The sequence below is a fragment of the Centruroides vittatus genome, unplaced genomic scaffold (assembly GCF_030686945.1).
Source record: "Centruroides vittatus isolate TY-2023 unplaced genomic scaffold, ASM3068694v2 contig_1168, whole genome shotgun sequence".
NCBI classification, from domain to species: domain Eukaryota; kingdom Metazoa; phylum Arthropoda; class Arachnida; order Scorpiones; family Buthidae; genus Centruroides; species Centruroides vittatus.
In genome coordinates, this window is record NW_027120749.1 from 2,505,338 (window position 1) to 2,531,784 (window position 26,447).

At 30.8% G+C, this 26,447-nt stretch overlaps 1 protein-coding gene across 1 annotated transcript in view; it reads right to left on the reverse strand.

Moving 5' to 3' along the window:
- The window catches only part of LOC136981246 (baculoviral IAP repeat-containing protein 3-like), a 46,959-nt gene that overhangs the window by 14,662 nt on the left and 5,850 nt on the right, over positions 1-26,447 (reverse strand). The window contains exons 2-3 of the mRNA XM_067277531.1: positions 19,874-19,956; positions 3,786-3,882 (exon numbers count right to left, since the gene is read on the reverse strand). Coding sequence (XP_067133632.1) covers positions 3,786-3,882; positions 19,874-19,955 — 179 coding nt within the window. The 5' untranslated portion in view covers position 19,956. The remainder of the gene's footprint in view (positions 1-3,785; positions 3,883-19,873; positions 19,957-26,447) is intronic.

Consider the following 26,447-nt stretch of genomic DNA (forward strand, 5'->3'; position numbering starts at 1 on the left):
AAAAGATACATGTACTGTTTATCCTATGGAAGACTGAGCCAAAGGTCAATGAGTTTTTAACATGCATGAACAACAACCCGAACAGTCTTATCCTTAAGCTGAATCAAATAAGTAACTGTAGCACTAATTTCTTAGATATCAGCATGTGTCTCAATAAGGGCTGGGTGGAAATGAGAATTTATTACAAACTGGGCTATGTGCCACTATTCATCCTAGCAAACTCATCTGACCCCTTTTTGTATAAAATTGCCACATTCTGCACCCTAACCAGACGAGCCTTTACTCTCACACCAATAGGCATGACATTCTGCTAGAGCTACAACATATAGAAGATATAGCAATAGAACACTGCACGTAGTTTAGCCCACTCTTATGCCAACCAACTTGCTTCACACAATGTTCCCAACACCCAGTCTACTTCTAACACATGTCAACAAAGCATCACTGGCTCCAGACACACCATAGTTCAGTTCAATCAACATTTGAACTTCTTATACAAAGATATTGCAGGCCAGAGTGGTACAGAAATTGCATACAGGAGATCCAGTACAATATATAAGTTGCTATGCAATGCAAAAGATAAAATGGATCAGAGCAGAGCCCCAGGAGTGTATTCTATACCTGTAAGGGATGATAGATTCCAAAGGAATTTATATATTGGCTCAACCATACAATCAATGCATAAAAGAGTATGTGAACATCAATATGACCTTGCAAACAACAGGCATACCACCGCCTTGTCCATGTATGCCACTGATACTCATTAATCTGGTGTTCTGGAGGTTTGCATGGAAGTACAGTACATGCAGACCTCCAGAATGCCAGATTAATTAGGCAGGCCTTTCAAACAGACCATATTCATAACCTGGAGGCTTTGGAAATATATAAAGCCAACCTGAACAGCAACTGTATTAACTTTAAGAACTGCAATACAGTGGCACATGTGTGGAAGTATCTGTATGAAAGATTCGAGCATAGTCAATCAGCCGTATAAATTTGACATTTGAAAACTTAAAATCAATTTTTTGAACATCTTTGAACATCATCATTCTAACATTCCAGTTTGAAAATCAGTTTAGTTAAAAACCTGAGGCAGGCCTTGGTGAAAACTGAAAACATTCGGAAGTTGTGTTAAGTTTCTATTACTGGTTAAAAAGGTTTTGTTTGTATTTAATTACTCCAGTAATTTGAGAAGGAGACAGTTATAATAATACACCACTACCTATCTAACAGTTTCTTGAAGTAAAGATGATCAGTCTTGCTTAACAAACCATTGGTTTGATTTATACAAAAAATTGAAACAAAAACAGAACTTTAAAAACAACTAAAAAAGAAAATTTGTTTTTATTTTATAACACAGACACTTTTAATAGATAAAATTTCATATCAATTTGAATTAAAATGAAATATTCACTTGCATCCCATATGGAAAATTTGCAAATTGATAATAAAAAATGTCCACAAAACCTTTGTATCTCTACAGTTGTAAATCTTTTATTGGTGACTAACGTTTACGATCTTAAACAGATCATCTTCAGGTCTGGATACACAACCTAATTAGAATGCGGACAGATCAACATCAAGAAAAGCATCTTCCAAGGTTGCCATTTCTATTCATCACTGCAATGATCCCAATGTCACTAAGAAAACCAATCTGGGTTAACAAACAACAAAAAAACAGGAAATTTTTTCAGCACCAGCTTGTATAGGGATGACCTGAAACTGTACAGAAAAGCCAAAATAAAATCCACTCACTAATAAACATTGTCGAAATATTTCTTTGGAAACTGGACTAGAAAAGTGTGCTACAGTAGCAATAAACAAAGCTAACATCAAGGACAGTGAAGAGATTAAAATGTCAAACAACCAAAAACAGATCACAAGGAAACCTACAAATACCTGGGCATTTCAGAGATGGACAATATCAAGCAGTCAAGTAAAGCAAGCAGTCAGCAAACAATACACACAAAGAATCAGAAAAGTCTTAAAGACCAAATTGAATGGTAACAATACAATAAAGGCCAACAACACCTGGCCATCCAGTTATAAGATACACTGTTGGAATCATAAACTGGACCCAAGCCAATTTGGACACTCTGGATCAGACATGGGCAAATGCGGCTCTTTTTGAGTTAATGGCTCTTGCTGAAAGTGTTAATTTCTGCTTATTATTATTACTTTTACAATTTTGTGAAAATATGTAATTATATATATGTAATATTTAGTAATTTATTTCCAAGTTAGTGCAATAAATTAAATTGACATTTCAAATCTATTCTTTTAAAACAAGTACTCGACCTGGATGGGGGACACCCTATCCTTCCCTGCCTTACCATACTATTCGTCACGACAGTACAGAACTGCGGCTCCCATGCATTTTGCAAAACCTACATTTTGGCTCCCACTGAACTCTTGCTTGCCCACCTCTGCTCTAGATCATAAATAATCACAACAATTTGCTTTGCACATCATCCTCAGATTGTGCAAAGAAAAGGATAAAACAGTGCATCATATCCACAGTTTATGCAAAAAGATTATGTAGACTGATTACAAACAGCAACAAAACAGTTGTCAAAATGATCTGTTGGAACCTGCAAAAATAACAATGTACTGTACCCATTGCTAAGAACTGATAGAAACATCAAACCAAAAAAGTAACCAAAAGTGAGTACGTCAAAATCCTGTGAACTTTCGAATTTAAATGGATAAAATACTGGTAAAAGCAAACTAGATATAACCATCATGGAAAAGAAAAAGGTGTGGATCATTGACATTGTGATAACTGATGACAATGGGATCAAAGAAAAAAAACTGGAAAAGATCATAAATACCAAGACCTGAAGATCAAAATACAATGACTTTGGCACAAACTAGCAACAATGGTCTCTCAGTGGTCATTGTCACACTGGGTACTGTTCCTAAAAACTTGGGGCAGCACTTGCAACAACTCACATTTGTACTTAGTGATTAAACTGCTAGAAACAAAGTGTGAAAGGTTTTTTTTGTCTTACTGATCCTTTTAAGATTTTAGAAATTTGTTATCTCAAGGTATGTTCATTATAATATTTTATTTTATATATGTATATATCAAAATCTGTAATCCGTATGTATTCTGTAATTTTTAGTTGGCTGAAGAGGGGCATTATAGAGCCCAAAACACATACAAACAATAGGTACTTGTATCAACTGAATTGAATAAACTGAAAGATGTAAACTGCCAAGTAATCAGGTATTTGCATTATATAGTGTTTAAGAGACAATATTACATCAAGTGTATAATTATATATGCTATCCTATGATAATGACGTGCTTAAATTAAAGGATTCTTTGAATTGAAAAAATTTTTACATTAATTTATCAGTTCAGTGTTGCATGGCAAATTATAAGGTGGGCCTATTTAATTATTTGTATAATTTAATTTGAATTTTCCAAACTATATAGTAATAATTATTAACTGGTTTGTAAGTTATTGTCTTATTTTGTGTGCAATAATTTTTGGACCGTGAAAATATTCTGCATCACTGATATTTGGGATTTGATTTTACTGTATATATATATGTATGTATGCTGCTATTCTTATTTTGTATTGATACTACTTTAATATTGAAGACAGGCAAATTTAATCCTTGATTTAAGATATAACAAAAATCGTATATAAGAAAAACCATATTTCTGAGTATTTTGATTTTTTAATTTTTGTCCACAGCTGTTGAAGATTACTTTCAGATACTGTATTGCATTTAAAATACAAAAAATTTAAAATAAAGTCAACTCTACAATAATACCGTTTCTTTTTTCTTTTAGTAAGTTGATTTAAATCTGGCATATCTTCCACTTTGAACACTTTTTCTTCATAATGGTATGAATTTCCTTCTGTTTTATCTGAAAAATTAAATGAAATTAATATTTATTATTATTAAATAAATTAGAATCACATACAAATTAGAATTCATAATGTTAATAACAATAAAAACTATTTAAATTGAATGTACCTATTTAAATGCATGCTAATAAAATAAAATATATTTATAATATAACTCATTGATTTAAATACATTGTATATATAATATAACTTATTTTAATTAAATTATTATAAAGTAATTGCAAGTTAATTTCTCCTCCAATTTCTGAATTTCATTATTAAACAACAATAACACCATCACCTCTGAGAGACAGAAAGGTTTATGATCATCATCCACGACTCGTTCATAAATACAAAAAACTATACAAAACACATCAAATCAGATTGCAAACTTTTAACACAAACTGACTACTCATATTTACATCAAATATCAAATGTAATACATCAAAAGCTTGTACACAAATACAAACTACCATAAAACAGGAACCATACTATAAGTACATTCCTCAGATGTCTTTAATAAAAAAAATCCCACACAAATTATGACCATGCTACAATCACAGATAAAATAGTCCATTCAGGGCCAGATGAACCCACTTTGGGGCCTAAGACATTTCTTCCTACCAGGCCCCCTCCCTCTCCCACAAGAAATAATGCACACAACAAATATAAAACAAAACTAAATACAGTAATACCTCTACATACGAACGCTTCAGCATACGAAATTTTCAGTATATGACATGAAATTCGAACATATTTTTGCTCCACGGTATGAACAAAAGCTCACCATACGATGTTACATTAGTTCGCAGCGCCACCGTCATGATCACGTGTTCTTTCTGATTGTGACTGTGACCGATTTTATTGAAAAGAAACATCCCGAAAAGGCTCACACTGGCTGCATTGCTGTTCAGTTTAATGACATTTGCCTAAGTCATTTTAGAAACATTTTAAAAAGTAGGCAAAGCCAAACCTCTTTGGATAGATATTTTACCAAGCGACCTCTATCCAGTGAAAGTGCTGGTGGAAGTGAAGGAAAGAAAGCAAAAAGCAGTGAATAAAAAATTTAAAAAAAAATATAAAACAGAGAAGATTAAAAAAAAATTAGTGTTAAGTTATTTTTAGTTATTGATACATTATGTTATGTAAGTTAAGTTTTAGTATCATTTCCCTTCTCCCTCTTTTCCACCATCAGTTTATGCCTCCATTGTCGTCTATCCTCAAAGGTAAAGTGCAAATAAAGCTACATTTTTTTTAATCAATTGTTATTCTATTATGGTTATTTATACATTTACAACTACAAAATGCATTTTTTAGTGTTTTCCTTACTAAAGTTATTTTTTTCAATGTACTACTTAGCTTTAATTTGAGTGTTTTTTGTGTTGGAACGGATTATTTGGTTTTACATGTAATCATATGAGGAAAAATGATTCACCTTGCAACATTTTCACGACAGTTTAGGAATGGATTAATTTCGTATTCTGAGGTACTACTGTAATGTGAAAAACTAAAACAAATCTTAAATTTTTATTAATAAAAAATATTTAATATATAAAATATTAATAGTTTAATTTAATTTTTTTGGTTAATATTTAAATAATATAATATTTTACCCATGAGAGGTAAATTGAATAATAAAAAAAATAATTTAAATGAAAGCCAAGATAGTTTTGAAAAAGTAAGTATATAAATACAGTGATACCTCAGTTTTCGTCGATAATCTGTCTGAAAACAATCGGCGAAATTCGAAACTGATGAAAACCGAGGCAATTATTTCCATATGAATCAATGTAAATCCAATTAATTTGTTCTAGACACTCCAAAATACATACCAAAAACACATTTTATAGAGAATTAATATAGCGTTAAATACTAAAAGAAATAAGAAATTAATATAAAAAACTAATTAGCATAAAGATAAAAGCATTAAGATTAAAGATAAGATAATTAGCATTAAGATAAAAGCAATGGAATTGTTCGGCTAGACACGCGAGGTCTTATCTTGTAGACGCTAGTTGGACACGAGCTTCTAGCCTATATCGCCCCGTAGTAAAGTGTGACGTAATTGTCATGTAATAGTAGTTGTATGCGTTTATGATGGTCGTATCGAGGGAATAATGCCTTCCGGGAATTCCGTTTAAGGGTTACTGGCCCCTATTCGGGCGTTACAGACGTGGAGAAGACCCGGAAAACTTCACACGGCCAGCTCGCCTTGGCAAAGCGCGAACCCACAACTGAACTCCCAGTGTTCAGGAAACGGAACTGTTGGCCAATGGTGGGCCATCGCAGGGTAATATTCACACAACGAGAAATGACGCCAGAAAACGTGTGGGTTGCCCTTTGTTTTTGCAAAATTAGCAGCGAGGTCACTCGAGCATGCCGACGAAATCCGAGGCAATCGACGAAAACAGACAAATTTTTCGCGAAAAATCGACGATAACTAAAGTCAACAAAAACCGAGGTATTACTGTTTAAATAAACTTTATTTAAAAATTCTGTTTTCTAGTCTTTAATTCAGCAAAATTATCAATTATTTCATCATAATTAATATTATCCAAAGCATTTTATTCAATGTATAAAACAGCTAAAGAATTTAATTTTGATTCATTCAGTGAGTTTCGTAAATAATTTTTTACATGTTTTAATACTGAAAATGACCTTTCACCAGATGCATTTGATATAGGCAAAGTTAAATATATTCGTAATAATTTCTCTGTATTTGGAAATGTTGATACTATTTTTGTGCTCTTTATAAATTGCAGCATATCGGATGGCAACGTTAAATTTTGGCTTTTGCAAATTAATTTAAATTGCAACAATTCCTCGTCCAATTTTTCAGTATCAATGTCGCCACTGTACCATTTTTTTAGCAATGTGGTATTAATTGATTCGTCTTCGTTGGCAACTATGTTTGTATGAAGTTTTAAAAATTTTCATCAATATCTTTGTAACTTTTGCTTCTAACTTTTAATTGAAAAGATATTTTATCACAAATTACGTAGAAACAATTTCGCTTAAACATTTCTTGGCTCCGACAAAAACTTACATTTCCCTCATCATTATAAGCATCATCAAAGCATTCCCTCATCATTATAAGCATCATCATAAGCATTCCCTCATCATTATAAGCATCAATGCATGGGCATGTTCGAACGATGCGCACTCGGTAAGTATTCCTACAATTTTTTGTTTATAGCATAGTTTATACGAATTATTCCTAAAAAAATTATGCATGTTTTGGAAATGTTCGAGTCAAATTAGTCTAGAATCAATTAATTTTATGGGAGAAAACCTTTCAAACAGCCTTAGCCCCTAAACTGCACACATGCCTGGGCTGTGATTGTCTCATGTATTTAAGTGACTCGTACAACATGGAAATCATATCTACCGTGTTATACGGTTGTCTACTCTATTATAATAATGTTAAATGACCTACCTCTGAACCTCAACTTGCTTACAGTAGAAAAGTAAAAAATTCAAAATTCACACTTGCAACAAACTTCACACTGTTAAACACCAGGGGCACCCCTAGCTACTATTTAAATTAACAATATAAATATTATTGTCACAGAATGACACTGCTGCTACTAGATTTACAGACATTGCCAAAAACATCCACAAGGACACCCCAGCGATGATTTTCAGCTTTTATTCAGTATAATTGAGTATATTATTTATAAATGCCCACTAGGGACATCCCAGGCGGCTAGTTTAACAATATTTCACAGAATGTTAAGAATACATATAGTTAATATTATTCTTATCGCTATAAAAAAATTCTAAATTATCAAAAGAATTACTTTCAATAAGAAGAAACATAAGAACATATTTTCTTTAGATTTTAGAATTCATAATAACAATATAAAAAGCAATATGTTTTTATTTGTTTATTATATACAGTTGTCCAACAGAAAAGTAAACTATCTTATTTACAAATCTTTTAAAAATACAGTAGACAGTTTAACCGGACCCTAGACATTTGCCTCATTTGTCTATTCGATGATCTGGCCCTGAGTCCATTTAATGTTTCAAGCTTCTATATTTACTTCTAATCTAAGAACATATCACACCTTTTGGGGAAATGTTTTCAATTGGACACCAAGAGACTTTTTTAGCTGTTCTACTTTATTAAATTGTGAATATATTTTTATACAATGTATTCACAAATTCAATCAAAATCAAAAATTTTGTATACATAGATGTACAGCTATCCCTTGAGTAACATGGTAGTTACATTCCAAAAATGTGCAGCATTATGCAAATTCATGTTATACAAAACAAAGAACTAATGCAAAACATGGAGTTACGTTCTAGAAGTTAATAACAAAAAAGAATAGTATACTTTTGCTAAGAGAAATATGTTTATTAAAGCAATTAATAATTTTTTCCAATCAATAATTAATTAACAATCACAATTAAAAGTACTGTACTACATGTTAATATTAAGTTTAGTTAACCAAGGGTATTTTCTTTTTACAAAGTATCAACAACATTTTCATAATGTTGCTGATACTTCTGATAACATTTTAATTTTTATTTTTATCATAAAAATTTTTTTATGGATGATGAAATAAAAATTTGTTCTAGCAAGTTGCATTTGTTCAGTTGAATGCCAAGTGACTTTTTTCAGAATTTGTGTTTGAATACCAAATTGTTAGAGTACTGAGATACCACTGTATTTCATTTGTCATTTTTTATGAATGAAGTAATCATTCATAGGTAAGTAATACCTACGGCTAAAAAGTTTAATAACACTTACCTAAAAATGTTTACTAAATACGAAGATTAATCTATAAAAAAAAAAAAAAAAAAAAAAAAAAATACAGTAACAGTCTTAAAGGCTAAAGTCTGAAAGCAATGACAATGACACCTGATTGATAAGAAAGTTACAACAAGGAAGAAAAGAAAAATATCACACTATTAGTTTTCATTAAAGTACACCTGACAAAATAATTTGAAAATTTCAATATTCTAAAATATGTGGCAAATTTGAGACGATATGCAGGCTTATTTGAATATATATATATTGAATAACAAAGTTTACACGTAAAAATTGTGAAATTTTGACAGAGGATTTCCAAAATCATGTTAGAGTGAAACCATAAGTCGTGTTATATGGGGGATATCCCCAATTTTCAAACCGTATTGTATTAGGGAAACCTATACCATAATCGTTTTTTTCTTTTAAAACAAAAGTAATGCAGTTGTAAAAGAACTTGTAACCTGAAAAGTATTTTAAAACTGAAACAGACAGGACTGTCCAAAATGCATATTTAATTCCCCAAAAGGGTGTGATAAGTCTCAGATTAGAAGCAAATGTATAAGCTTGATAACATTACATTTCAACAAAAGGACAAGAAGCAAACTTTTAATTAAAAATTCACATACAACATAGACATAGCTGGACATAACATAAAACATACAAAATACATATGCTAAAAATAATTAGTAAATATTCAGAATTTGCCATGAAATAAAATGTCTGTAGAGAATAAATAAGGTATGCATTTGCCAGTAATCTCTTCTTGCACATCTCTCATGCTACAAACACTACATAAAAGTTTTGAAGCATTAAGAGCTTCACAATAGCAAATATATCACACTACAGAAGACTACCATATCACACATTCGGGAAATTCTTAACTACTAATGTATATGGTACAAATAGCACTTAAGCAAAACATTTGTTTCCTATAGTTATGTCTTGACTTTGGTCTGATATAATACTAGGTATCAGTATACACCTATTCCTCGTTTTACACTGTACTTTTTTACACGTTTTCGCTTTTACACAGTTTAAAAAAATTTAAAAAATAAATGTTGAAAATACACTGGCTATGATCAAAAGGAACAATTTTTAACTCCAATCTATATACCAATCCACCTTAATTATAAGATATAGTTGATATTTATGGCACTAAGTGACAGTTTTATTTCAATTTGTCAAATGGAACCGATATAGGAGATTCTCCCATATGCATGAAATTGCACATCGTTTTTAACCAGAAAATTTTAATTTTTCATATTCGTAAGTAACAAAGAATTACATTAGTTTTAATTACATATTTTATATCTTGAGTAATATTTGTAGGCTTATTATGTCAAAACAAATTATAAATAGGGAAGAAGTAAAAAGAAAAGTTATATCTTTAGCAACCAAAATAAAAATTTTGGATCGTTTACGAAATGGAGAGAGTAATAGATGTTGCTAGATTATATAGTATGAATGAAGCTACAATAAGAACCATAAGAAAAAAATGAAAACTCAATTAGAAAGAGTGTAGCAGCTGGCAGTAGTACGAGTACGAGCACAACTTCATATGTCAGAGATATTGCAATGGAAAACATAGAGAAGGAATTAATGATTTGGATTGAGGACCAAACTCAAAAACAAATGCTAATTGATGCCAACACTATTACAAATAAAGCTTTGCAGATTTACAAAAAAATTAAAGAGCAGTTACCATTCTCTTCTTTATCTGAAAAAAAGCAGACTTTCACAGCAAGTCATGGTTGGTTTGAAAGATTCAAATCAAGACACTCTTTACATAGTTTAAAATTAAAAGGTGAACTGGCATCTGGCAATGTAGATGCAGCAAAAGAATATCCAACAAAATTTGCTGAAATTGTTGCCAACAATTCATATACTCCTGATCAAGTTTTCGATGCTAATGAGTCAGGGTTATTTTGGAAAAAAATGCCAGAGAGGACCTATGTGTCTAAAATTCATAAAACAGCTAGTGGTCATAAAGCAGCAAAAGATTGCACAACAATTCTTCAAAAGATTACATTATGAAACCATTGGTTATTAAGAAATCAAAAATGCCATGTGTATTTAAAGAAATAAATATCAACATCTTCCTGTTTATTGGAGGGCCAATAAGAAAGTGTGAGTTACTGCCGCAATATTTAATGAATGGTTTCATGAATGTTTTATTCCAGATGCCAAAAAATATTTAAATGAAAAGGGACTGCCTTTTAAAGTGTTTTTGTTAATTGACAATGCACCGGGTCATCCACAAGATCTACAGCATGAGAATGTCCAAGTTATATGACTTCATTATTACAGCCATTAGATCAGGATAATTTCGACTTTTAAGGTTCTGTACATAAAACAAGCCTTCATGCACATTTTAGAACAAATGGAAAATAACAAATCTTTAACAGTTATTAATGCTTGGAAAAATTTTACAACCTTAGAATGTGTTAAGCATATTGCTTAATCATATACCACGATTAAGCAATCAACACTCAATGGCTGTTGGAAGAAATTGTGGCCAAATGTAGTTAAAGGTGAAGCTTCTATTTCACCATTAAAGGATGAATATTCTCAGATAGTACAATTGGCACATTCATCAGGTGGAGAAGATTTTGACAATTTTACTGAAGGAGACATTGCAGAACTAGTGGCTGATAAAGAACTAAGTGATGATGATTTAATTATTTTGTACAGAATGACTCAAATGTTGAATAGGCTCTTCGATTCCAACGTGATATTAATCACTGCTTGGCTCAATATGATGAGGTCTATAAAGATCTAATAAGAAATCAGAAGCAAATGTTAATAATGGATTTCATTATCAAATCTCCTCGGGGTGTAAATGTTTCTATTTCAAACATTGAATTGGCACAAATAATTTTGACTGATGAAAGTGACCTTGAACCAGTCAAGAAGAAGAGATTGACAGTGATTAATGATATTGATGAATGAAACCTTGATAAGTGCCATCAACCCTTGCAATAATTTTTTTTTTGAATCTTTTAGATTTTATTTTTTCTTCCTTTGTACTTTGTATTTAATTAACAAAAGAATATATTTTTTTGCTTTTCAATATTTTTGTTTGTTTAAGCACCTTAAAAAATTCATAATAAACAACAAAATTATGCATCTTTCGCATACTTTTCAATTTGCACGGCTCCACATTCAAAAAGTTACAATTTCGATTCACACGTTTTTCTCAGGAACCTTTCTACTGTGTAAATCAAGGGATAGGTGTATTTGCAATATAGGATATACTCCACCAACACCACAATAGTTCTCACTAGTCACCACCTTGTTGAGATGGAGAGAAATATAAATAAGGTAAGGCATTTTCCAGGAAGATTTCACTAATAAGGAGAGAGTCAGATATTTGGGTCTTCAATTCAAATGAAACTTTGTGAGCATGTAGCCTTTAACACAGACAGCCCCTTTTCCAAATAGTAAGAAAGCATTTCTGAAAAACAGGTCTCTAAAAATTGTGTTACAGCAATTAAAATCATGATCTCATTTCCTTGATAGCAAAAATGAAGTCTTTGTAGATGTTATGTCATTAAATAAATTTTTATTTCTTCACATTTATTTTCAGATTTAGTGGTATTGTTATATTTGAAGTATGACAAACATGAGAAATGGTCCATAACATAACAGTAAAAAAGAAAAACGCTATGGCTTTGCTACCCATTTTCTTCTCATCCACGTGCAGTAACATCCAAAGCTTATTCAATTCTGGTGACACTACAAAGCACATTTGTAAAGTAAAGATATAAAGTCCAGAAAATATTTCTAAACAATTTTATTTTTAGATTGACCTATAATTCCTTCAGATCATATGTTTGTTTATTTTTAAACATAGTCACCTTAGACCTCAATGTATTTGATGAGTTTGGAAATGAGTTTCTTGATGCTAGCATCATAGAAATCTCCTGCCCGCTCTTGTAACCATGTCTTCACTGCTTAAATCTTGTGACTGTCATCAAACTTCTTTCAAGAGATATGCTCCTTAAACTTTGGAAACAACTTCAGAAAATCATTTGGTGCAAGATCTGGGCTGGGATGGATGTTCCAAAACATCCCACTTGAATGTCTGTAACAACTCTTGTGTGATGCAAGCAGTTTATGGATGACATTATCAATAGGACAACATTTTGTCATGTTTTGTCTTGTAAGGAACCAAGTCTGAGCGTTATTTTTATTTTACTTTTATTTTGCTTATTATTCTATTTTTGTTTGGGGCTTATGTTTTGTTAGGACGAAGGTTTCCTCACCATTCACCTTCAGTAATTAAAAAGAGAAGAAATAAAACCCAACTCACCGACGAAAGAAAAGCGCCATAAGACTCACGCACATTTTCGCTCCCCGAGCGGCAAAGAATAGGTCCGCACCGAGAAGAGGGGGGGGGAGAACCTACAAGCACGAAATAAAACTCGCTAAACCTTAAGTAATAAAAACGTCCCGGAAAGAATTGTAAAAACAAATAATGTAAAAGGTTAGTGAGTAAACTGTCGGAAAAAGGGCTGCCAGACGATGAAAAACGTTATTGTTAGCATTTAAGTATGTAAATGAGGGGAGTGACCGCATTCAGAATTGTGACGTCACCTCACACTATAAATCCCGAGTCTCAAGTGAAGACGGAGAGGTGAATTCTGATAGCAACGAGCTTGGTGAGCTTCGCAGCAGTAATAGAGAGGTGTCCGATAGGATCTCGAATAGTTCCAAGGTGATTTGAAGTGATTCGAATTTGGATCGACAGTCTGAGAAAGTCTTGAGAGTTTGAGGAAATAGGTTCCGAGTATATTGAGGTGACAATTAGGATCTCTAGTTTATAAGAATTATTGTTATAAGTTAAGTTTTTTGGTTTTGTCGGATTCCCAAGGGGAATAGTTAAGTTAGATATAGATTTGAATTGAGAATTGTCGGGTTGACTTTGTTGAATTTCTTAGAATAAATTATTGTTTGATTTTTACTAAATATTGTACATAGTTATTGCTAAACGACTAATTAAATCTTTGGTTTTTTTCTATTGACACATATTGTCTTTATTTAATTCGGTGCACGCTTAAAGTCCAGGCCTGGCACGCTAACGCGAATCCGAGTAAAGTACCCGGTAGGTTAACGGTTGTTTCCGACACGGTAGAGTCGATAATCGTTGTAAACTAAAATAGTACTTTACAGTCTGTCCATAACATCTTTGCCACAAATGGAAATAAGTTACCAATGAATTTCAGTGGCAGTTTCCCCTTTCATGCAAAGGAATCAAATCACTGAACAAACCTCACACAAAGCAGTATCACAAACTGACAGGGACATTTTCAACAAACTGTAAGAATAATGATGTTGCAATTAAAGTCAAGCGGCTTCTGTCATGTGACTCATACCCTAACAGACATGGCAGTACAGCAAACTGTAAAAAATAATTTTTCTTAGATTTCTATTTGCCTTGCATCTTTACTTTCTAAATATACCTCATATATGTATTTTTAATCAAAATTCCAACTTTTTGCATCTTCTTTAATTTAATTTGTTCCACAAGCTTTAAATGTGAGAAATAACAGTTGATATTTGGGATACTTGTTTCTGGAAATTAGTAGAGTTTGATGATGCACTTGTTACATTTGAGATATGTACAATTGAAGAAACTTTATTTATTTGAAAATCTAACTTGTTCTCTAGAAAACAATTATTTTAATTAACAACTATATAAAACTATGTTGATATTTATGTGGTGGTTTGATGGTGTAGGTAATGCCAGTGTTACTTTTTTGTATATTGTCTTAGGTTGTCTCTCTTTTTTTTGTCACAAGTCCATGTTAGCCTTGTGTATGCTGTGTTACATAATTTCTTGAAGTTTAATATCTAAATTTATGATCTTATTTTCCACTGCAACTTTACATAACTCCATCCATTAAAGATGCTAGACCAGAGTTTCTCAAACTTTTTGTTCAAGCAACCCAATATATTTGTTTGTAATGATTCTGTGTAATGATAATTGTTTTGATTTGTTTGTAATGATAATTGTGACCCAATTGTTTATAATATAAAATTTTTAAAAAACCTGGTAAACTGGAGTCACTGTATATTATATAATGAAATAAAATTATGCATAATGAGCAATTATTTACTGTGACATCATCACAATGCTGGAATGCTATTTTTAACTATATTTTTAATTTATTTAATTTAAAATATATGCTCTCCACCTCAAATTAATAGTTTTGCCCCTGTACATCACACTTTTCCTATAATAATGAAGTCATGTTGATCATGTATCTAACTCCATTCAGGAGAAATTTTTGATTTGAAATCACATGACTTCCAGTATAGACCAGAAGTTCATATATAGTTAATTGTGGCCTCCTGCCCCTAAGCTTTCCACATCCAGTCTTGATTTTCATCTATCTAAATGTTCTCAAGATTAAGGAAGAACAGACAACAGTGGGAATTTTACAGTCTACAATTTTTCAAATTGCAGCCTAATAATGAATAATTCTTATAACTTCTGTGTGTGAAATGTAACCTTGAGTATATTTCTATTTTAAGAACAATTCAGACTAATTTTGATTTGTGACAAATAATAAGGTGACCAACTTTTTTATAATGAAAAGGAGGACACATAAATTGAAGGAAAAAATATTGTAAATAAAAGAAACATTTTATTCATTGCAATAATAATACACTATAATAATCTCTACTGCATGCCACATGCGTGTGTGCAGTGTTGTGTTTCGGTAAAAAGTAAACAAAGCTACTTGCATGCAGCGCACTCTCTCAAGGTCTCCTGTGCAGAGCAAATGTGTTTCATAATCGCGTTTTGCTGCACTGTACCGAGCCTTGATGAACCATCATGTCAAATACAAACACATCACATCACATTACATGCAACGGATCGGCTCGGCATCAATCAAATATGGAGATTTACAGATTAGTCTTCAAATATCAAAAAGGAGGACATTTAGGAGGACACTTTTCGAGGGAGGACAGAACTTACAAAAGGAGGACGGTTGGTCACCTCACAAATAATTAATAATAAAAACTGAAATTGAAATATGTTATTAAAAAATGCTAGGACTAACAACTGTAAATAAAACAGACTATTTCAAAATTATTTAGGAATTTATTTTACTTTGAAAAATATTACAAGGTTTTTAATAAACTTAATTAATCCTTTTTTTTACAATGTACTTTCCAAGAAGATAAAAAACTAATAATAATAATAAAAAATAACAATACTGTAATAACGACTAATTTATAATTCAGTTCAATATCATCATCATCATTTTTAATTTAATTTTTAATACATTTAAAAGAATGTTATTTGTGATTGTTGTTGTTAGTTTAATGATAATATTAATAAAAAATAAAGAATAGTCTATATTACAGAATAATTTGGCTTTTAATTTTGTTTATTAAATTACAAAAATTGATGGAAAAATTAGTTTGTTGAAAAAAATTTATTTTTTGAGATGTAAAAAATATAAAAGTATAAATTATAAAAATTTTACACCAAAAGTATGTAGTTTAGTGGTTATTGTATGGAACAGGCTATTGTTTAAATTCATTTCTACATTAATAATCAGCAATGATCTATTATATAAACATTCTAGTTACTAAAACAATTTTTATGTATTCTCATCAATTTAAACAGCATGATGTATGTATAGTTAGGCCTAGATTGTTATCAATAATTTTAGCTTATTTCTAACAAATTTTTCAATAACAACTAATAAAAAGAATTAGACATTCAATATATTAAATGAATTTTGATATTTTATTTTCTGATATTTCTAATTTTTTTGATTAATGATATTTCTGATATTTTATTTTATGATATTATGTTATTTTATATTCTATCACAATATATTCAAAACATTTTGTTGTTCTATGTTTAAATGATTTTTTAAATTTTAAATTCTTTTACATTCTAAATTTTAAATTTAGAACATAAACTAAACTATATTTGTTCTTTTCCATTTTTTTTCTGCTTTTCACTGGAGATGATGGCTATGTGTTATCATTGAAAATGTCCATAAATATATTTGTTTTTAAATTCAATATCATCTTTGTTTCATATTTTAATATATGTACGAGGGCTGTTCGGAAAGTTTGCGGCCTTGCCTATATGCGGCGCTGCGATCAATTTAATTTTTGGCGGGAATTATTCAGACATCTTTGCTAAAGATACAATACTAATTTCCACTTGATTTGTCGTAAAGTTTTGCCACAACTGCTTAGCAGATAGTCAGTGTGCAAGTGCTTTGTCAAAAATGGAGAAGACGGGACTCGTGCGGTCATAAAATACCTGACAAAAAAAGGGTTGACCCCATCTCAAATCAAAGCTGACATGGATGAAGTTTTGGGAGTCTGCTCCTTCGTACACCACTGTGAAAAAATGGACAGCCCTTTTTAAGTCTGGCAGAGAGAGTGTGAAACATGATCCTCGCAGTGGACAGCCATCAACTGCTGTCACTGAAGAAAATATCGACAAAGTTCACGATTTTGTGTTAGCAGATCACCATTTGAAAACGTGTGAGATAGCTGAGACAACAGGCATCTCTGTCGACCGAGTGCACCACATCTTAACCGAAAATTTGGGTATGACGAAGGTCTCAGCAAGGTTGTTGCCGCATCTGCTGACCGCCGAGCAAAACTGGTTCGCACTTTGATGTCAAAGGAGTGTTTGGACTTCTACCAGAAAAATCCACAGGATTTCTTGCATTGGTTTGTGACTACTGATGAAATGTGGATCCACTATTACACTCCTGAAACAAAAGAACAGTCGAAGCAGTGGAAACACCACAGTTCGCCACCACCAAAGAAGGCAAAGACAGTTCCATCAACGGGGAAAGTGATAGCTTCGGTTTTTTGGGATGCTAAAGGCATCATCTTTATTGACTACTAGAAAGAGGAAAGACCATCAATGCTGTCTATTATTGTGAACTTTTGGAAAAACTGAAGAAAGAAATCGAAGAAAAGAGGCAACACTTGAAGAAGAAAAGGGGTTCCGTTCCACCACGATAATGCACCTGCATATTCCACCAGAATCACCAAACAAAAGATAAACAAACTTCGCTTCCAATTAGTTCCACATCCACCGTACTCATTTGATTTGGCCCCAGTGACTTCCACCTTTTTCCAAACCTAAAAAAATTTTTGGCTGGAAAGAGATTCCACTCAAATGACGAAGTCATCTCTGAAGGGAATGAGTATTTTGCACACCTTGACCTACTGTGATGGTATAAAAAAAGCTAGAACATCGCTGGAATAAGTGCATTCCTAATAAAGGAAACTATATTGAAAAATAAAAAAAGTTTTAACATTATTTTGTTTGTTGTTCTATTTGAGGCCGCAAACTTTCCGAACAGCCCTCGTAAGAATACAGGGGAGGTCATTACCAAAAAGTAACGCGTTATCTTGTCGAATCGCTAGATTTGCCCACAGCATCTAAGGATGGCTTTATCGAGCTTATGTAGGTCAAGATTTGGAAAAATCATGATCTTGTCAGGACTGACACCATTTAATCTATTTATCAGTGGATTAACACGCAAAACAAAATCCATAAGATCTAATCCAACAGGAGGGTCTACTTCTCTATATGAGAGGAGACTAATTAACTAGACCATTATAAAACAACATCATTTAATAAAAGTTAAATGAAACAAATACAATAAACCTAAATACAATAAAGCAATCTCTAAATCCTTAAACTACCCTAATCATGAGAGAGAGAGAGAGAGAGCTTACAAACACATTAAATTTTACTACCTTGACTTATGTAATATTCGTAGTCGTGGTCTTCTATGAGGAGCTTGGGAGATGGATGATGTGAACAGGGAGAATCAATCTTCTATGTGCTAAGTATACATTATGTTTTGTTTTCTATATGGACCCCTCTATGGTCTCTCTGGCAGAAGAGAACTGCCGTAAGTTATATGGCACCTTCAGTACTGTGGAAGACTGCGCCCTATGGCAGGTTGAACCTTTCATCAACTGCTGCCCTGTGGCAGGTTCGGACTCTGATGAGCTGTCCCGAATGGTGGGAAAACACCCCTTTTTTATAGGGACGGCTGGGTAACTGACTCATCGTCATAGGACAGTGAGTTAAGTTTTAGTCAGCCTAAAAAGGAAGTTTGTTTCCTCCCTTTTTCAGAAATGACTAATGTACATTCTTTTGTGTAAACAATTATCAAAGAAATAAAATATTTTGTTATATTTTATAATAATTAATTCGTTAATCCGCAGATCTCAAATAATCCCCACATATATAAAAAAAAAAGTTTTTTAACGGACGACTGCTAAATGCTGGTTAATAAACTAAGAAAACCTAACTCAATAATCTAAAAACCAGCCAAGAAAAAAAAAATAGTGCTCTTCTATCATAGTTATTTGACTCACCTCCACCAATGGCAGGAAATGTCACACATGAAGATTGCTCGAAAATTGTGCTGTTTTATTTTGATCTTTAGCCTGAGGATGTCCATTTAAAATGAACGAAAATGTTTGATTTACAAGTGAGAACAATTTTGCTGGTTTTTAGGTTATTGAGTTAGGTGTTCTTTTGAAAGTTTACTTCTATTCATTTATTTCAGTGTGTACATACCTTATTGTATTGCATTTTAATACTTTAAAAACAAACTATTATGAGTTTTTTGAAGTACGTCGGATGTTAAATTTTTGTTTAATAAATTAAGACATAGTCGCTCTGGAAACATTTTTTCTTTGACGATTCTTTTTCTTTTGATCTTAAAAAATGTTTCCAGAGCGACTATGTCTTAATTTATTAAACAAAAATTTAACATCCGACGTACTTCAAAAAACTTAAAATGAAAAATCGTCGCCAGAGGGACCGAGTCAACTAAATCTACATTTTCCAGCGCATTTTTTGAGTGGATAAAGGCCCGAACTCCCGAATGGACATGGATGTAAGAAAAGACGTCGTAAGATCCCATTTTCCAATTTTTAAGAAAATTTTTATAATTTTAATTGGATTAACCCTGTTTTTAAAGAACGTTTTTTAATGTTGGATGGCTGAGTAGCCTCTAAAGAAAGGTCCGGTCATCTAAAAGAAAAATTGTTCTAGAACAAAAGAAAAAATGGAGATCGTCTAGGGAAGTAAAAAATGTTTCCAGAGCGACTATGTCTTAATTTATTAAACTATTATGATACAAAAGCTATTTTACAAACTGTTTATACAAATGAAAATTTCATATATAAGAAATTTATCTTAAGAAAATCAAAGAATAAAACAAACTTACATTTTTTGTAAATTGTTACTATAACAACAACAGCAGCAACTCCTATAATAATTGGCAATAGTGGAACTGACTGAATTGGCATCCTAAAAGAAAAACTTTCCTTTTAATATCAGCTTTAATATATCTTATTATTTAGATTTAAACCAATTTTAATAAGTGAAATATAACCAAAATTTTGGGTTATAATTTTACAAAAAGACAATATCACCTACTTTTAGTTCTAAATTATAGTAACAACAAAGTTAAAAATCATAGAATAGCCCAAAAGTACATAAGCTTAAATTTTAACAAACTGAGATATTGATAGTTGAGGAATTCCATTATTTAAGTGGAATTTTTTTTGTTGGTGTTAATGGCATACAAAGACCACAGCAGGATAGTATAGTGAATTATGAATTTTGAGATTACATAAAACAAACAATGTGATTTTTGGATTTTTCAAAATATCACTGTTTCTATATGTCAAATCACAAAGTAAAAGATTTTGATTAATGAAAGATAAGTCATTATTGGAAAAAAAATGAAGCACACATGATGTAGAAAATGCTGATGTATTAGAAAAGTTTTTGGTCCAAAATTTAAAAAAAAATCTTCAATTGCCAAGTTTTCAAGCACCGAAAATTAATTTAGTAGTATATTATCATAACAGAAAACTTAGATAACTCAGGAAAATTGGTTTTGTAATTTTTATCTGTTATTTAACTGCAAATTTTGTCATTTAAAATAATTAATAAAAATTGCCCTATTTTTTAAAACTACATTGCATTTAGTGAATGAAGTCTGAAATTTTTTGTACTACAATAGAGGAATATAGTCATAAATTTTTGAAATTTTCATTGGTTTAGAATAGAGTAACGTCAATTTTTGAAAACTCTTTCCTTTCTTCAATGTCAGGATGTCCATAAACTATTGTTCACATAATTAAAGTGAAGGACATTTGCCAAAAGTACATCATTGCAGTGGCGTGCCATCATTGGAAGCGGTGGAAGCACCGTTTCCCTTGTATTTTCTAAAAATTAAATACATATTGTGCACAATTATTTTCATATAATTAAAATTAATATTTTATTATAACCACATTATGTATCTTATTACAAATTTCTATACTGCATGTGAAAAAAACGATAAAATTGCTATTGTATATTCGAATATTAGTGGCAGAATGGAAGCGCTGTATTGTCAGCTTCCAAACAGCCAGATTATACTCATTTGCGCATGCACTTTACAGAGCACCAACCTTACCCGGTTTAGCTGGTGGAAGCTACACACACATAACGTTTCCAATTCTATCCAGGATTGGTCCTAGGCTGTTAGCTGCCCTCGCCTGATTATGTGAATCATGAGTAGATTTATAACTTAACCCAGTCGATAAGAATTTACTGGTATGATGTTTTTATGATAGTTCTGTATAGTTGACAGAGTTTAAAAAAATCCATTAAAATATTTGATATTTTTATTCTGCTCTCCCATCTTATATTACTTATGGATTTCAATGTTAAACCAGTGATATTATGATTTCGTATGTCCCATCTATAAGGAAATATAAAAAAAATGTGTATAAATCTTGTACAATGTTAAAAAATTAACTATTACTTTGGCAGCATCATTTACAACTAAATTTAATGAAAGATGCATAAGGTGCAAAAAAAAGCTCTAGAATTTATTTTCCTTAAATTTACGATTTATGTATCCGTTGTCATAAAAATTTTTCTTTCCACTTTTTCCCAAGACTACAAATATTCAAGTACAAAGTAACCGGTTTCAACTTATTTCTACTTAAGAAGTACAAAAGTTAGCCTAAATAATTAAGAGATTAGGGAATTGGGGACATGAATTAAACCCTGCCGAAAGAGCCAGAGTTTTACTTAAACAAAAGCTTAACCAAACTAATCTCTAGCCGAGTACAGTGCGGACTGATTTCTTCGTAATATTAAATAATAAAGAAATTTTTCCAGTTCAATGAGAGTGACCGAAAAGTTGTAAATTTTGGAATTTCCGTGCACCCTGATCCTAAAACGAATTAGTTAGAAAACAAACGACGGACAATCTATTAAGTTTAACATATTTAAATTTTTATAGCTATGGCAAGAAACGTTTAAAATGTACAACCCTGTCGTGTCCTTTGAGATATACGAGTGATGTGACAAAAGAGGCATTTGACATTGACCGGTATTGGCACCCTTGGGATTTGGCAGCCTGCGTGCATGCACCTACCAGGACCGTCTCTGATTCCATCCATTAGTCACTCGTATGGAGCTATTTGACTAAGTGGATTGTTTTAAGATTTAAAAAGTAAAGATTTTATGTTATTTTTATGTATGTTTCTTTACAAAGCTATATTTAATTATAATTTTCTTTAAAAGTATATTAATACAATTGAAAAATATTTTGTACCAGGTACGAGTATGTATTGTACATCCACGACACAAAAACTTACTTGGTGAAATAAAATATTATTTTATTTATAATTTTAGCCCTTGTATCGTGACTAGCGATTCAGAATGTAATTGTGTTATTAAAAATACATTTAGAGAAGTCTATGGTTTTTACTGGCTTATCAAACAAACAATACAAATGAAACCAAGATCATCACTGACGCGCAATTAACTGATTGCCCCTGAAAGTCGGCTTCTCACAGAAACACAGCTTCCCTATCATCAAATGTCATGGCACGCCACTGCATCATTGTACAAAACAAAGAAGAAGGAAGCCAAAAGTAGCTCAAAAACTGCATACATAATTAATGAACAGCCTCTAGTTAAAGCTACTTAAATATATATATATATATATATATATATATATTTATAACATTTTTATTTAAATAAATCAAAATAAAAATATTATAGTTTTGTTAATTTGATTTTTCCAATAAGATAAAACTATTATAATTTCAGGGCTAGCCCACAGGTTATCTGTGTTTCAAATATAATTTGAAAGCCAGTATGGATTATATGCTAATTTTAAATTTCAATCACAAGTTAAAAGTTGATTGTACAACTTCTCCCAGATATTTGATACTAAATTGGTATCATCATCAGATCACAAAAAATGAAAAACAAACAAAAGAATGTTAATGGATCAATTAACTATTAAAACAAGCAAAACTTATGGCAAAATTCTGTCATCAATGCCACTGCAGCATACAGTTAAGTAGTCAACTCAATGCTTCATTAATTGTTTAATGCTTGAGTTGACTACTTCTAAACTATATGCTGCAGTGGCACGTGATGACATTTGATGTTAGGGAAACTGTTTTTCCATAAAAATTTTAAACAAATACTGAAAATGACAAAAATAAACAGTTTGTTTATTTTAATTCTAAAATAAATAATTGACATGAAACAAAGATATAAGAAATTATTTATATTATTTTTTATAAACTAACTCTATTCAGCAATTTTTTCTACAAAGTCATTAATATAACTTTATCATAAAAATTTCTTGTCATTGATTCCATCAAAGTATTTAAAAGCTTTTTTTCTATTGAAAGCAATGCTAGTGACAACAATCTTTCCTCTGACCGAGTGTTCCTTGCGAATGTATCTATTCACTCAATAGTTGAAAAACTGCACTCAACAGATGCACTCGTAGATGATACTGTAAAAATTAACGATATTAAATAAATATAATTCATTTAGTACATCTTTGTTCAGATCATGATTAATTATAATATTTTTTATGTCTAAGAGTGACTTGCCAGTATAGTCTGGACATGAATATAATATTACAATTTACTACGTAATTTAGATACGTAAATTTTATGGAGAATTTTTTGATTTAATTTAAAGAATTAAAACTCGCTTTAGAAAATTATTTTTCATAATATTTAAAATTATTAACATCTAAAAGTGATAAAAATTCTAAAGGTTTTGTCTGAAAATCTGTCAATATAATTATAATTAAAAGAAAATTTTGATTAAATATAACTTTGTAAAGAAACAGACATAAAAATAAAATAAAATCTTTAATTTTTAAATCTTAAAACAATGCACTTAGTCAAATAGTTCCCTAAAGTGGCTAATGGATGGAATCATTGAAAGCGTTATATGATATTTTTGTGTGTAGCATCCACCAGCTAAACCGTGAGAGGTTGGTGCTCTGTAAAGCACATGCGCAAATGCCTGTAATCTTGCTGCTTTACATGATTCAAATATTTTCACCATGGAAGCTGTCCCATATTTGACAATACAACGCTTCCATTGGGAATATGCATATATGAATTTATATTCAAATATACAATAGCAATCTTATCATTGTTTTTCACATGTATAGAAATTTGTAATCAACATAATGCAGTTATAATCAAATATTAATTTTAAGTAATTCAAAGTATGTTAAAGTATGAAAATAATCACACAATATGTATTTATATTTCAGAAAATACAAGGGAAGTGGTGCTTCCTCAGCTTCATGGACTACACGCCATTAGTATGCTGGTAATTATCTTAAATTTATCTTTGTATACTAGTACATTTATCAATTAACAGGACTTATTATATTGGAAAATTATGGATGCAGATATTTAGTCTTACAGATCAGAAATAATATTTTTTTATTTAGTTCACCTGTTTTTTTTTTTTAAATTATAAACACATACACTTTAAGCTTGTGTTTCGGACTTGTTTGTCCCTCCACAGCAGGCATTCAAAAAGCACTTTAGATTCTGTATTTCCGAACTTCTTTACAAATCCAAATATACTTGTAATCCACATTAACCATATAATTCGAAATGTATACATCTTTGATTATTCTTGTTTCACTTAATTGGTAATTATCTTGTTTTCAATGGCAATCTGGAGACATGGGATATACTGTACAGTAGGACAGATTATACAAAGGGTTGGTTTTCTTCTTGCAATTTTCTGCAAGGTGTCTGCCATCAAAGGTTATTCACCCAAAATTACAATAATTAGAATATATTTCTCTGAAAATAACCAAATTATTATTTTAAGTTATCAAAATCATCATCATCAAAATAATATTTGTTTTATTTTTCATTACAAAGTATTTTCTCAAATATTTTTAACCTACTGAAAATTTGCATTGTTGGGCTGCAATTTAAAAAAACTGTAAACCTATAAATTCCCACTGTCGTCTGTCCTTTTGTCTTTCCTTAATCTTGAGAACAGAGTCAGATAGATGAATGAAATCTGAGACCATATATGGAAACCTTAGAGGCAGGAGGTCCGATTAACTGTATATGAACTTCTAATGCAAACTGGAAGTCACATTATTTCAATTCAAAACTTTTCCTCTGATCAGTTAATAGATGACCAACATGACTCTATTGTTAAAGAAAGAGTATGATGTACAGGGGCAAGACACTACAGTACTAATTTGAGGTGGAAAGCATATATTTTAAATTAAACACATTAAAAATTGCAGCCCAGCATTGTGATGATGTCACAATAAATAACTGCTCATTTCATTTGTTTGTTGAGTACATTTCTTATTCTATTCTTAATTCTTTGCCATTTAATAAATATATTGTATTTCCAAAAAATTCAGTACTTATTTATCACCTTTTAAGAAAATAAAATTTTTTACATCAGAAAAATATTCAACAAATATATAAAAAATAAAATATTGAAAATATTTCTAAAATTGTAAGCCTAATAAATAAAATCATTATTTACAGTACTATTTTTCATCTATTAATTCAATAAATGTGACAAATGCGGTGTAGAATTGGTGTACACCATGCTAAGCTTAATATTTAGAGGAGTAAAATCAGTTTTTTTGGTATTAATTAATAGTCCTTTTAATAACACAAATGTTTTTTGACATAAAATGTTATCCAAGGAAAAGAATTTGTAAAAAAAAAGGAAAAAAAAAAAAAATTAATTTTCTCTGAATATCACAATAAATATCGTACATACATGATACATAATCAGAAAGTATAAAGATAATACATGGCTGACTAATTTACTGTCTCTGTTTGTTTAAATGAGGCAAATTATCTAAAATATTTCATATATTTAAAAAAGATTAATTGTATTCAATATTATTTTTGGTTTTGTTTCTTGATACATAGCCAACAATATCTGGTTTTATCAGTTTTTTTCCAAATATTGATATGTAAAATCTTAAAAATAAAAATACTGAATTAAATAATTTAATTTTTATTAGTTACCTACTATTAAAGAGATAGTCCCTTATTTCAATGATATGGTTTATATATTTAACATATAAATAATATACACACAAAACTTACTGTGGGTACTGTATGTATAATTCACATTTTTTGCAAGAAGTTTAGTCAAATACTTATACTCAAAATAACTTATTTTAATTTAAAAACAAAATAATTTATATTAATGTTTACATAGTTTTATAAATATATTTATTAAAATATTTACAAACACTGATTACTGATTGTTGTCAGTCAACTCATCACTGACATCATAATCACAGTCATGAATTGTTAAACCACACTTTGTCTTCACTTTCACATCCAGTTATTAGAAATTGCTGCTTTTTAAAAACTTTTTTGTACTATTTCTGAGGATATTAATGATCACACAGACACAATTTAGTGGCACAATTGATACAATGATGCTTTTTTCAATTATCT